This window comes from Numenius arquata, chromosome 3 (assembly GCF_964106895.1).
Source record: "Numenius arquata chromosome 3, bNumArq3.hap1.1, whole genome shotgun sequence".
Lineage (NCBI taxonomy): Eukaryota > Metazoa > Chordata > Aves > Charadriiformes > Scolopacidae > Numenius > Numenius arquata.
The window spans coordinates 73167516-73182549 of record NC_133578.1 but is presented as its reverse complement, the minus strand read 5'-3'; the positions used below and the strand labels follow the sequence as shown (position 1 = coordinate 73182549).

The 15034-nt window shown below is 38.3% G+C and overlaps 1 protein-coding gene across 12 annotated transcripts in view; it reads left to right on the top strand.

Annotated features, from left to right (window-relative positions):
* Positions 1 to 15034, top strand: part of PTK2 (protein tyrosine kinase 2) — a 219819-nt gene that overhangs the window by 157589 nt on the left and 47196 nt on the right. For 6 of the 12 annotated variants that reach the window (XM_074145771.1, XM_074145769.1, XM_074145770.1 and 3 more), the window contains 5 exons: positions 6594 to 6677; positions 7910 to 7927; positions 11942 to 11998; positions 13442 to 13462; positions 14525 to 14622. In XM_074145771.1, coding sequence (XP_074001872.1) covers positions 6594 to 6677; positions 7910 to 7927; positions 11942 to 11998; positions 13442 to 13462; positions 14525 to 14622 — 278 coding nt within the window. The remainder of the gene's footprint in view (positions 1 to 6593; positions 6678 to 7909; positions 7928 to 11941; positions 11999 to 13441; positions 13463 to 14524; positions 14623 to 15034) is intronic. The other 6 variants (XM_074145772.1, XM_074145777.1, XM_074145778.1 and 3 more) reach the window with 2 other exon arrangements.

The following is a 15034-nucleotide window of genomic DNA, read 5'->3' as shown; positions in this document are numbered from 1 at the left end:
GGCTTTTATAACTTACTGACAGCTGTAACATCCTTCATGCCTTTGGTAGTTTAAATCATAAATTAACTCCGCCATTCGTTTTCAATGAGACTTCTCCACTTTCTTTAGACCTCTCCTGAAGCTGAAGCTAAACAGCAAAAATCTGAGACGGACATTGAGCAGGAAAATTGAGCAGTCAGACATATCTTTAGTATTAATACCCTTAGTTCTAAAGGAAAGTTTCACAGTGAGTTGAAAAACCAGCAATAACCAAAAACATGGTTAATGGAACCACCAAAGCAGTGTGGAACATGGTTTGGTGGTCTAAAAATTCAGGTATTTGTCTGAAGGTTTGTAGGTTGAAAAATGAGCCTGTTAATGAAAGATGCCTTGTCTTTCTTTTTGCAGTATTTATTAACATACCTTGAAATATTTCTGGTCTAGTGAAATGCAAACTTGTTCTTTCCGAATGTTGCAGTATTCCAAAGCATACAAAGATAAAAGGTTTTTAAATACTTTTTTTTTCCTCTTACTCTAAATAAAAGCCTTTTCAAACTAGTGAAGGGTGAAGTGGGTTCCAGGAATCCAGAGCAGCAGATTGCTGGACCTGGGAGCCAAGAAATGTTCTCTTACGGCTGTGTGTCCCTGAACCAGGTTTCACCACACACCTCTTACTGCCTCCTCCTGTTTCTGGTTTTCTGGTATTATTTGTCTGTCTCGCTTCTTTAAATTACCTGTTCCTTTCCCTGTGTGCAAGTAAGATGCCAACCAAACTTCCCCTCTTTTTTTAAAGCATAGTAATAACCTTATCCATCAAATTTTCCATCTGGTGGGGGTGAGGGTGGGTTTATAAATAAATTCAAATAAAAAGCCCAATTAAATATGAGTTGGATTTCAGGTTTGTTTGTTATATACCTGACGTTTTGGTGTAAGTTATTGTGATTCACCAGAAGCAATTAGTGTTTTAGCTAACGGATAGGTAGTTCCAGCTTTTATCTCCTTCTCTCTCTACTTCTGTCTTTACATTAAAAAAAGAATTTTTTCTCCTTAGTCAAGAGTGTTCACTCAGGAAACAGCAAGGCGAAACTAGTTGCTCTGGACAAATAATGTATCAAATTTGTAAGAAGCAGCATAGCAGTTTACTATAATTTTATTGACTAGATTTCCTGCTGGTTTGCTTGGAGTCACCTTATTGAAGTGCTCTACTCTAGTCTACAGGAACTTACTTTGGCCAGCAGTTTGTTTTGAAACAGCAAACATTAGCCTCAGTAAGGTGACACACGTATTTCCTGATACACATATTTCCAAAAATAATAATTTACCGAGTCAATTATATATTATAAAAAGTTCTTCATAACATGAAATGAATAAAGCCTTAGTTTGCTTGCTCCCTTTTTACATCTGTCGGACACAGAGTTCTTTGGTTTCTGCTGCCCCATCCTCACTTATATAAATATGACTAGGAAGAATAAATACACTTTTGCTTCCCTTGGCTAGTCGCTCGGCTTCCTTTGCTCTAGAGAATCCTCTGGACATAAATTATTTTCATCGTAGCTCAAATGTTACTTTTACATGCGGTGCCACAGAAGATGACATTTCAGTCCCGCTTGTTTCAGCACGTATTGAACAAGCAGAATATTGAACAAGCCTTGGCAGTGTTACGGTCCTTGGCGGCGCGAGGTTTATGGTTGGACTCGATCTTCACGGTCTTTTCCAACCTAAATGATTTTATGATTCTCAGCAGTCACTCTTGACACTTGGATATTCAGGTACTGCTGAATAAAAGAAGGCGTTTGTGGGGAGAGACCTGGAGTTGGAGAGTTGATGGTAAGGAGGAAGATGAGCCGTTCTGCAGGAGCCAGCAGAAGGCATGTGCCTGAAGAGGGTTTTAGGGGCGGCCACAGGGTTGGTCTGGCTTCAAAGCAGGTGCTGGTTCTTAGCTGTAGTATGTTATTTGGGGGAAACTGAAAGGTGTTTAAAAATACCATCCCTGTTTCAGATGGTAAGGCAGGCTGTTCAGACCGTCTAAGTGACAGACCCCAGGACACGCGCCTTTAACAGGGAAACAGGTATCTTAAAGAGAAATTTATTTGTCATCTTGTTCCCTAGAGCTGGCGCAGCTGATGTTACTGACACAAGCGGGGTTTTAAAATCAAAAGGAAGGGGTGTAGCTGTAGGTGCATGGTAATACGATGGCATGAATTTCTAGTGATGCTGGTGTGCCATTGCCTCTCTGTAGAGGAAAAAGAGAAAAATTGTTTGCTTATAGTGACTCTGTAGGAAGTTGTAACTGCATCCCATGGTTTAGATACATCCAGTAACGTGCCCTGCGAAGGAGAAGTCGGATCTCTTGGAGAGAACTTCCTGATAGGAACGGCAGGATTTTAACATCCTGAAAGAGGCGCTTCTCAGCAAGTTTCCAGGTTCTGCCTTAGAATCCCAAATTGATCGTATAATATCATTACACTTCAGTCACATCCTGTGGTTAACTCCTGGTCACAGCAGTAGAGTGGCATGAGAGTTCTTCTCTAAGGTGCTGCTGATGAGCAGATCTTGAGTTTGAAGTAGTTGTCAATTTAGTCATACCAGTCAGCTGACATTTCAGTTTGAATAAAAAATGTTCTCTTTTGGAGGAAAGAAGCGTGATTTAAGTGAGATTTTTAGCAAATATGGTATAGTACCAAATGTGGTGTAGTACATCTGTGAGAGAGACTTCCAGAAGGTTACCTAGAGCAAACTGAAATGTAGCAGGAGCCAAATGTCAAAATGCAACAAACAGGAGTGAAAAAAATAATAAATATCTTCCCGATTTTAGTATTACAACACTTTAAAATGTTCTTAACGGGGGAGATGTCGGCATGCAAAAGGACCTGAATGTATGGGGAATGGTGTGGGCTAATCACAAGCAAAGCTGGGAGCAAGGATGGAAAGACAAATACGATTTTGTTGAATCGCTTCTTCTTGCAAAGCACAGTGTGTGCTCTATTTAGTGATTCCCGTGCTCAGAATGAAGGTCTGCCCTGTGCTCAACTCTGAAAGAGTTTCTTGTGTAGGACTTGGATTTCCTAGTTCCAGTTGAATTAGTTGGTAGGGGGGAAAGGTGTTCTTCGCCTGAAGTTGCAAAGTTGGGCTTTTTTTACGTGCTCGTTTTATCAAGTCACTCCAAAAAGACAATACCGAAAAGTTTAAGTAAATTTTGAAGATGAAAAATTGTATCTTGAGTGCTTATGACTGGGTCTGCTCCCTCAGTTATGTCATACTCTACAGCCCACTTCTGAAAAGGAAGACTTGACAGTGTTAGCATAAATTACATAGTTTTACATTCAAATTATTGAGTAATTAGGGGACTATAAAGGCTCCGTGCAGGTATAGGTGTGCTGTATGGTCACGAGACGGGAAGACGTTCAAGCCTAAGGTCTTTTACAGATTAATTTTACAAACCTTGAGCAAGTCATTAGTCTCCAAGTTCGCAAAGTTACTTGCTTCTCAACTCACCCAGCTACTCTGCTAATTAATAAGATAATATAATTTAAAATACCCTTAATGCCAATAAATTACAGTATTTCAGATTCCCATCACGGTTGAATAGGCTGTATTTTGTTTGTATTTTAGACGGACTAAAATGTTTCTTTTCATGCCCAAGAAGACTAGAGTGAGCTGTGGTGACAGTCTGGGCGGATTTCCACTGTTTCGGTGCTGTGGAAGTTACCGCACTGATTTCGTCACTCTGTGGTGTGGGTTAAAGGGTTCTTCTCCTCCTGCTCCCCTCCTTTGTGATCCATTCATTTGATTTGAGCAGACACTTTTGCTTTGCCAGCAATAACACTGTAGTGTGACTGAAGAAACGTTCCCTGCAGTATTAGGTTTGGGGTTTTGTTGTTTCTGTATAAACATACTTGATGTGACAGCTGCATAGTGCTCATTTTATTTCAAAAGCTTGAAAACAAATAGATTTATTCCCTCTATGGATATTTTTTTCAGTCTTTTTCCTCAAACTGGTTCAGGAACTCAATGATCTTTAAGGTCCCTTCCAACTCTAACCATTCTATGATTCTAGGACTAAATAGAACGGGATATAATTTGGTTTCAGCCTTCCAGTACTGGGTCATTACTCAGACAATCCCAACGAGGAGCTCCAGTAGTAATGGCCCTTTAGTGTGGATGCTTCCTTTCTAACATAGTCTGTTGCACAGCAAGTGATTTCTTTTTTTTTTACACAATAATTTTCGTGAATACTTAGTATTGAGAAGAGGAACTAAATAAGAAAGAAGTCCAGTGCAATTTTCAGCAGCATTTCTGAGCTTTATGGGCATTTAGGTAGACACCACACTGGAAGCCGGTGTGGAATGGTCAAAATCCTTCTCAGTGGTGTTCATTTCAAGCAGGTACTCTCTAAGCTCCTGAAAAAGTCTTGGAACTTCTTTTTCTTAACTTAGAATCAACTTATTACCTAAATAAATTTCCTTTTAGCTGGATGTGAAGATGTGGTGCGTTTAAGACAAAGCAATCTTCCATGTAGAAGGTAGAATAGTTGGACCGACTATAAACAATAAATGATAAAGGCAAAGAAATGCAGAAGAGGAGTTGGACCACGTATCACAGGGCATCAGGATGTCATGAATTAAAACCACCTTTGTCGTTTCGAGGTGCCCTTTGTATGAAATAGGTTAGTGAGGTTTCAGTCATCTTCTGCCCCCAGGGATGAATGCAAGTGAACAGCATTTCAGCATTTCAAGCTTAAATTAGGTTTGTACCCTGAGCAGACGGGTCAAGAGTTGAAACATCTCTTCCCTTTTCGGCAGCTTGTATTGCTTCCAGTGACTCTATACCCGCTCTTCCGTTTCAGTACGGAGCATCGGATTCCTTTATTCTCATTTCAGTAGTATCTTAAAATAGCTGTAGTATTTTTTTTTCTTTTCTTTCATACTTTGTCTAAAGCTTCTTATGAATGTTACCTCAGGTTTGTGTTAGAATGAGAGCGCTGAAAGTTGTGCTGTGTGACGTTAGGAAGATAAGTCCCTCGGAGTGCAGTGACGTGTTACACATGGAAATACTGATACACTAACTTAGGCAATAATTTTGCCCTCTCCTTGAATCTCTTTTAGTTTGTAGCATTAAATCTGATCAATGTGCTTTTCTTTTTCAATTACATGTAAATTTTCACAGTTGACAAACTATTTCTGTTTGTTTACCCCAGCGGTTTTTATAATGGTACTTTGTTGTTTAGGACACAATGATAAATCTTGCCCACTTGTTTTAACTTTGGATTAAAATTGCCATCTTGGCAAAGCATGGGTTGTACATGGGAGTGCGTTACCCATTGGATTTGCATGCATGAAATTATATGTGGCCTCCAGATTGGACCGTGATGGAACGCAATACACACCTTTAAAAAAATTCTGCACGTTATCGCTCAAAGTCTGACCACTAAAAACTGCACAGCTCTGTGGAGACGGTGCTTTTGTGTAAGTATAGCTGCTTTGATGGTTCTTGGGCTTCCAGAATCCATGAAAAATGTGACGTTATTTTTATTAAAAAGTAATTCTCCTTTTCCACTCCTCCTGACTAGTACGCTGTCCCGGTATGCTGCTTTGTAGTACTGGACTTCTCTTGTACCACCTGTACCTCCAGCCTGTATAACTGAAGGTGGCTGGACCTTCTTGAGTGTTAACGGTGAGGGACTACCAGCAACAAGATGCGGGTTTTTACTTGATTGGCTTTTTAAACCACCTCTCACATTTCCTGAGATAGAGGGGAAAAAAAGAAAGCAGAGAGCACCGAACAGATAACGAGGAATAGAAGGAGCTGCTGTCCTCAGGTTCTTAGTGTCGTCTTGTGTCCTTCTTTCTCACCTTGTGAAATCAGTTGTGACTTCTTTGTCTTTTTCTCCTACTCAAAAATCTCCTCCTGATAAGCGCTTTGCTAATGAAATGCAGTAGGGTGAGTAGGAAAGGGGACAGTGATGACAGTACCGTGGGGCGCTCACCCAGAGATCCTTGGAGAAGTGACTGTCAATCGGTGAGACAGATCTGCACTGGGGATAAAACTCCAGTGGCAGATTTCAGATGATAAAATAGGTCAGTGTTGTATTTCAGTGGGACGGAGAAACTGTGTTTTTCCTTGTTCTATGTAACCTTACTGTGTGAAATACTTGTTTTGTGTTAAGTTCTTATAAGGGTCCAGAAGGTCAATACGTCCGTGTTTATAGTCTGGTGACTGCCTCTTAAATCGGAATTTTGCTATAGCCCACTCTGGTAGAACTTAGATGGGGAGCTTGTAAAAGGGGGTTACGCTTCTGGCATAGACAATGTTCTTTGTGTTGTCAATGGATGGTACATACAGTTGGCAAAAGCTGACTTTTTAATAGATTCTAGTCTCACTTTTAAAAAATTGAAGTAAGAACAACTTTGCTGTAGAAAGGAATTTGAAGGAAAATAGTAAATATGCTTTAGAGTTTCAACAACATTCCTATATCCATTTGCGTATACAGAACTGTAATGTAAACCTTTACTTTTACGTTCATTCATTGTAGATGTTCTCTCCTGTCTCTTTTCTTTTATTTCCAAATAATTTGTTTCTGTTTTTCTCTTTCCTTTTCTTGCCTCTGTGTAAAGGAGTCAATCACTGTCAGCATAAAGTAAAGAAAGCTAGACGCTTTCTCCCTTTCGTCTTCTGTTCCCATGAGCCGCCGCCTAAGGGTACTGCACTGCTCTTTGTATAGGCTGCCTTTTTAACCCAAAAGCTGAATATACTAACGCAGTTACTGTGGTTGGTTGTTTTTTTTTTTTTACTACTTTAGCCTCAGGTAAACAGAGTTCCAAGAATAATGTCATTAAATTTCTGCTACCCCTTTTCCTTCCTTTTGAATTGGATTTTCGTGCCGTGTCGCTTGCTGGTCCTCATTTTTATGGGGGACTTAGTTTTAAGCATCATTATTCTACAATGACAAACGTTTTAATAATTTCAGTTGTATGGCTCTGCAGCCCCCGTATACCCATGGGGTTTTTGGTTAATATATTTTTACTTCATTCTTGGACCCCTGATCCAGCATGCTTATGAATGAAATGGAATAGCAACAATAAGCATCAGCAAAATCACTTTGAATTAAATACTGAATACGGTGATGCTTTTGGCTGCGTACTGGTTCAGCGTTTGGTCTGGACCAGTTTGGCTTTGTTAGGGGTGAGAAGAATTGGAGTAATAGGCGCATTACTTTTACAACATTAATGCTCATTTTCCTTTTATTTATAAATAATGTCTAAAGTGCATCAGCTTGTGCTGTGGGTATTGGTGTGCGATAGGGCTGCTGCTGTAAACGCAGAATATGGTGCTCATTTGAACGTCTTCCCAGTAGAGCTGCCCCGTTTGCCACTCGTTTAAATTTTGACTTTGTATAACTGCAATATGCTCTGTGTAATTAATACTTAGATGGTTCCATTTCTTACTCGTGTCTTAGCGATAGCACAAGAGTGCGTTTCCTTTGAATAGGGTCAACGCCAACTCTGCTTACCCAAAGTCGTAAGTGTGTATGTGCAAAGTCAAATTGAAGTGACTCGTCTGGCTGTAGGAGATCTAATTTGGAGTGAAGTATTGAATAAAACCAGAAATGGACATTTCTTAACAATGCCTTAAAGAAACTAGTTCCACTCCCAAATTAAATTTTTGTGTAATTTTGTGTTCGAAAGTCATTAACTCTTGTTTCATCACACAAGCTTCTTAGAACGTATCTTTGTCCCTTGGGTTTTAGGTGAGAAGTCTTAAATTCTGCTACTTTTCTGGTTTCTCTTGAGTCAGGTATATAAGATAACTGCAGTCTGAATACTTTTGGATTACTCATGAATTTAATAGTATATTTTCCCCTCCCCCTTCTCTGTCCCTTCTCTCTCCCCCTCTGTTTTTCTCTTTCCTTGCATGCCACCTGGATCTGCAGATGAAATTAGTGGGGACGGTAATATGTTTTCTAGTCTGTGTGTTACTTACGTGCGATATGCAACCTTTATATCCGTATACCACTTAACGCGCATTTCAGTCATAAATTTTATACCGATTTTAAGATTAAAAAGCAGCCTGCTTTGGGCGTTAGCCAATCGCTATTGTACTTTACAGGCTGTGCAACTAACACTTGCCGCTAAACTGGAATTGAAAAGGGCAAAAAAATGATTTCAGACCCACAGGGCTGTGGTACTGCATGTGTTTGCAACGAGAGCTCTGGCATGACGCAAAGAAGGTTTATAGCTTTGCAAGAGTTGTCCGTTCAGCTTGATTGAAATGGTCGTATCACAGATATTTTTTTTTTTTGGTCGGTGGGTGAGATCAATGGGAGTGACAGATGAGAAAGGAGTCTACGAAATGATGCTTAACAGGCATGGGAGCATCAAAGTGCTCTGGAGTCCGCTCCTGCTCCTTGCATAAAAAGCAGCTGTACAAGAGAGATTAATGGAGATTGAATACACAAAATATTCATCAGGTTTTAGCCACTCAAACTTCTCATTTTGAAGACAGATTTGAATGTTCTTCTTCAAAACTTTGAAATTTATGACAAAATATTTAACTTTTCCAGACTTTAAAAGTCTTTTTTTCTAGAAAATATTAACTTGCTGTCCTCTGCAAGCAAGTTGGGTTTGGGTTTTGATTTTTCAAGAGATTTTTAGGTGTTTTTCTAAAGGATTCCATCTGATAATGGAAAAAAAATCAAACTGCTACGACTGGTAGTGTATGTGTCTTTATTCTTATAAATAGGAGGGACTAAAAGAGATTAAAAGCAGTATGCAAAGGAAGATGATAAGAAGAAATAGATAGTGTCTTGTGGCTTTCCTGTCAGTAAAATATAAAGGGGGTGTATAAATTCTCATCTCCTTTCTCTCCTTCAGATGTAAGTCATGTTAAGGTAATTCTACCCAAATTTTCTTTCTTTTCTTAAACATTACAAACTCGAAGGGCGTTTTTTCTGTCATAAATTCAGAAATTTTGTTTCAGATACTAACCCTACATCACTTTTTACTGGTGCTTATCATCGTCTATAAATTACGGTCTCTACCTGGAGGAAAAAGTCATAAAAAGGGAAATATTGAGCAACCTGGTCTGGTGGGAGGTGTCCCTGCCCAGAGCAGGGGGGTTGGAACTCGATGATCTTTAAGGTCCCTTCCAACTCTAACCATTCTGTGATTCTGTATCAGAGAGGTGGTTAAAATCATAGATCAGCTATTACGGATTTAATATACTGAGATATTTTTTCCACTGCTTAATAAATACATTCAGATTTAGTGAAGCTCAAAGCGACTTGCTCACCTTTACCACCAACACTGTATCTTTGTCCAAAAGAGACCTATCGGTATTTCCATCTAGAAGAATTTAGGGTTGGCCAACAGGTGAAAAGGTTCAGTGCTGGTTTTAAAATACGCGAGAGCAGCAGTAAGCTAATATTTCTAAATATTAGTTTTACTAGACTTAGGAAAGGCCTCCAAGATAGAACATGTCCTGGAGTCGCTGCTTTGTTGTGAGTGTTCAGCTCTTGAGACTGCTGTAACACATTCTGCTTTGTAGAGCAACCTGGAGAGCCAGTGGGATCTGGGATATCTCTTAGCAGACATGGTCATAGTCTCACCAGACTTGGTAGTAGTCTCCTCCTGCATGACTCTAATCGTGCGGTAAAGGCTGCATGTGAGGGAGGTCAGTTATCTTCATTGCAGGACACTTTGAGCACGTCGCTGTTAATGCCTTGATTGAATTTTCCTCTAATTCCCAGAAACAATGCCAGACGTATAGGAATTATTTCCTCAATCTATATTATATATTCCTCTTCAGAGTGTTAAATGTGTAACAAAAAATATTTGTTTCATTAATTGCATACATTTAATTTATTTGGATTGGCTGCTGAAGACATTTTTAGTTTCAGGATGGTTTTGGGCAATGTATCAAAACCATGGAAAGTGCTCTGCGGTGTTCTGATAATGCTTTTATTATCAAGGAACTTCATTAATTTAAAATAGAGAGATGAACAAGCTAAGCCACTTATCACATTTTATAAGCCCATAATCTAGTGTGACAAATGTTTGGGGTTTTTAAAGGCCAGTGTGGCACCAGTTCTAGTTTCCAGACTTTTAAAATTCTTCTTAAATATGTTTATAATATCTTTTGTTCAGCCCATTATGTTTTTATATAGATGAAGAACTTTCTGGTATCCTCAAGTATTCACTTTTAACAAGAAGTCACATATATCACGCTTAAATGTTAAAAGCATCTTACCACAAGGAAGCAGAATGATTTATCCCCATCACATTGGTGTCTCACTAGTGATTTCTTTCAAACGGACGCTTATTTTTTAGACCAAACTGGGGCTTATTTTCTACAAAAACATTAATTTATAGTGTAGGGAGAAAAAAAAAAACATACCAAGAAAGAGATTAGTGCCTCAGGAGTATGATGCTTGTTTGGAATTGTGCACTGTCTCTGTAATTAATAGAATTTTCCTTAGGTGACTCAGTTTTGCTGTGTCCCAAATAGAAATTGTCTAGCAAAAATTTAAATGGTACAGAATTTCCTGATTCTGTTTTTACAAGGCATGATATAATCCTACAGGAGTTTGGAAGAAAAATAGCTTTAATTTTACTGAAGTAGTAGGAAGTTAGGATCATAAAACTACATCTACTCACTGAAGTGTGTTGAACTTCAAAGTTTATAGGCAACCTGTGGTTTCCTAATTGTTGAATATGCAGTTTGTATGAAAACGAAGCCTCTTGTTTATGTATGTGTATAATATTTATGAGCCTTGCTCTGGTTTCAGAGTTGGCTTAAGTTGGCTGAACTGAGGGCTGCTGCCAAAAGGGATCATCCCATCCTTCGTTCCGGTCTCACTGTGGCTTTGTCCCATTCTCCATTCAGAACCTCTAGAAATGGTGCAGGGAGTTGGAAGGATGTACGAATGCTCCAGGGCAGAAGGGGGAAAAAGGGGGAGTAAATCATGGCTTTCAGAGGTGGCCCGGTATGTGAGCACCTGAAACCAACCCTGAAAACCACATACTGGCTTTGATATTAACTCAATTTGGAGACCCTCTCTGTGCGTTAGAAGTTGGCAAGTAGAATTTAACAGCCATGAAGTGAAAAATGGTCTCACTCTTGTGGCCTGGTTTTGTAACCCCCAGAGGAATTTATCTGACCGTTAGGAAATGACCCACGCAGCCTGGAAGTTCTTTAGGGCAAGAGAAGGACCTTCTGATATGACTTGACACCATTTAAACCATTTTGAGAACAGCTGATGTAAAAGTCGTAAGTTTTAAACAGAGGAAGAAATAGACTGTCATTTTTCTGAAAATTTTTGAGAACAGATTGTTTTGAAACACCGTCCATGAGAGGTTGATTCTTGACAGCAAAACTGGGGGTGAATTTCCACTAAACAAGGAAAATCGAGACTAATGCAAGAAAAATGGGTGTAAGGCAAGAGTGTGACTTAAAAGATCTTTTCACTATAGGAGACTCTATGGAAAATAACTCCCCTTACCCCACTGACAGTAGGGAGATGCTGCCCTGGAACATCTTTACTATCTGTTTTGCCTGTTTGACATTAAAAACTAGCAAACCCTTATTCAAGCTTTATTGAAGGTAAAGCAATTTAATCCATTAATAACGTTTTCTCCTTATTGCAGTGGAATTTTCTGTTTAAAAGATTGTAAGTCATCAGCTTAGATGGGTTTCAATTACAGAACTCGAACTTTTTTAAACGCAAATGAATCTTCCTTTTTACTCCTTGTTGAATGCATCTATGTGACGTGTTATAATTGGCACTGGGGTCATTATCATACCATAAATTATGCATGAGCAAGTTTTATTCATGCTATTGTAAATGCGTCCCAGCAGTGTTGAAGTTGGGGGTTGCGACATATCAGCCTTGATAAATTGAAGGTATTGTTCTGGAGAATTGTTTTCATCTGCTTTTCCCGAAACTCTTCAATTCCTCCCTTTACAGAGACGGATGACTATGCAGAGATTATAGATGAAGAAGATACTTATACAATGCCATCAAGTAAGTACAATAGTCGACCTGGGAACTTTTCTATCCAAACTTTTTCGGGGTTTAGCAGGGACTGAATCTTCTATTTCAGCCTTAAGTAACATGCATGCAAAGAAAACATTCTTTATGATGTTTTGAAAACTGATAAATTCAGTGCGAAGTTCAGGTTTTTGAAGCAAATAAAACCAAATTCTGTTTTGCTGCTGTCAGTGACTTCGCGGTGAAATTCTTTTTATGTCTCAAAATGTAGATTTTTTGATTGTGATGCAGAACACAACATTTAAAGAACGGATAAGATTTCTGAGATAAGAGCAAACCATTCGGAAAAGCTTCTGTGTCTTGGTGTCTGACTGTATCTCACCCTCGCTCTAGGACAGACTTGCTGCTCTCAAATTCCTTGATAAAGGAAAGTCATCTGTACCACGTGCAATTTTGTTAAAGATGAAAGACTTCAGGAACAAAAATAAAAATACCAAGTTCTTCTGAGTCTTCATCTTTTAAGGCAAAAAAATGACTCATTAGCCATCACGAGGATTTTGTCTTAGGGCATATTTGAATTATAATATAATGTTAATCTGTCAAGGCTAACGAATTTAACGTGGAAGTCTGGTATTCTGATTTTAGCAGTTGTGTCTGCGAAATTACTGTTGTGTTTTGGCAACCAAGGATTTCTCTGGAAGTAGACAATCGGTTGATAAGTTGACCTGCAAAGATGTTGGGTGTTGTTAGCGTGAGAGGGGTGGATGGTGGTCAGTGGTGCCATGTTCTGCTGAAGAACCATAAATGTTCTTTAGGTTTTCTAGAATTTACCGTGTGTCAGCAACGTTTCATGATGCACCTCAGTGTTCACCGCACAGTTTCCACTGTTGTGGAAAATATTTGAAAAGCAAGAATATATGTTTTGAAAAACATATATATTGGAGCATAAAATATTTGAAAAGCAAGAATATATGTTTTCCAGAAATAAACAATGTGTTTTGAATGTCTTGCAGTAAGTCACTACATGATTCTACTAAAATAATTGCAGGATCAAAAAGTACTGTGATAAACTTTTTTTTTTTTTCCTTAACATATTAACTTTGTGTGAGTTGGTTTTTTTTTTTCCTAATATTTTCATTTAAATTCTCATGGAAGTAATTACTTGCGGGCCCAGGCCTGGATGATGCTGAACTCTTAAGTGTGCCTTCAATTCAAAGCCCACGAGATGGGCTGTTGAAACGAAATTCATTAAGCGCTTTGCCGGATTGAAGTTGGACTCAAGCGTTCAGCTCCCAAAAGACCGAGTCAATAAAATCATAAGAACAGACCTGTGACTTCTGCTAATGTAAACTTAAAATTGCATCAGTATATTTCTTCATTTAAAAAAAAATTATGTTAAAAAATGTTTGTCCTTGTCTTGATTTTGAGAAGCTTTATCTAAGTAAGCATTTGATTTTTCTCTTAATTGCACTGCAGAAAGCTATGGAATAGATGAAGGTAACAGGAGACCCTTTACCCATCCCTGTATGCTTGCAGTTTGGAATGATGTGGAATTTTTAAGTTTACTATTCACTTTCATTTAATAAACATTATTTATTTATAGTTAAACCAGTTAGCTTTGGGATTTTAAAGAGGAAAATGCACTGCTTAAAAAAAAAAAAAAATTTAAAAGGCATTTATCACTTAGTTATCCAGCTCTAGATGACATTATTTCCGTAGTGTTAATGAAGTCAAAATCATCAGTCATGATGTCCTAAGCTGGTTGATTATATTTTTTTTCTCTGAATAATACAAGTAGAGGTGAAAACATATACTATACATGCTTTTCTGCTATTCCTGAAATGTTTTTCCATGTCTGCTAGAAATTAAATTGCAAATGAAGTGATTCAGTTGCAATTGATTAAATGTTTTGCTGAAGTACTGAGCCATTTTTATCAGCAATATTCTCAGTCTGTTAAACCACGAAGTTAACAAAATTGCCTAAGTCCACAAAACATCTCAATTTTACTTCAGTTACACACTGGTAGAGGTGTAGTGCTCTCAAAATTTTGCTCTTTCATTTTATCTTTATTCGCCACGCTCTTGTTCCTCTATTTTTTTTTCTTGCAGTTACCTCTTTAAAAATTCTCTGGGCTCATTTGATGGTTCCAAAATCTAAAATACCGCATAGTGGAGTTCTCTTAAACGTATAAAGGCATGTGTGCTAAGATTGTATTTAATATAATCGGTATTGCCCTAGGCTATTTGTATTGTCTTTTACTAGCTATAATTAAGAAGGATTCAGTTATCTCTGCTGCATTGAAATAAATAATGCGTCGCAGTTAATTTAGCAAATTAGATTTCGCAATTCCTTTTTCATTGCTTTGACTCAGACATTTGTTTAAGAGGTTTCCACTGTGCGTACACAGCATTTGTATAGGTTGGTGTGCAGCAAATGTTAATCTTAGTTATTCATCTGTGAGACATTTGAGTGACTTACTTTAAGTTTTGTTATCTTGTGGATTATTTCTTTGCCCTTCATCAGAAATTTGATGTTTTAAGTGCGTTATATTCTTATAGCCAGAGATTATGAGATTCAAAGGGAGAGAATTGAGCTGGGGCGCTGCATTGGTGAAGGACAGTTTGGAGATGTGCACCAAGGAGTTTACATGAGTCCGGTAAGCCTCACTGCACAGTAAAACCTTTCTAGTTAAAAAAGAAAATAAAAAATAAATGTATTCTTTAGATATCTTGGTCTGACTCTTCCAGAACAAATAAAAATTGACTTTGTGATTAATTTTTCGGCATAATCAGTATGTAGAGAATATATCCCATGTTTTAGATAGTAGAAAACTAGCTCCCGAGTAGTTTCATTGCTCCTTTTATCCCCGTTTTACATTGCTCATTGTATCCCCGTTTCTTCCAGCTCGGGAAAGGAATCAAAAGAGCCAAATAAATTATTCAGGACCGTACCAGAGCCACTGGCTGAGTCAGAATTAGATAGAAGTCATTGCTTTTAACCCCAACCATACACTTCCTTCTTTATTTTGAGTGTGTCCAAGCATGGTGAGGACGCGGCCCTTTGGCCTT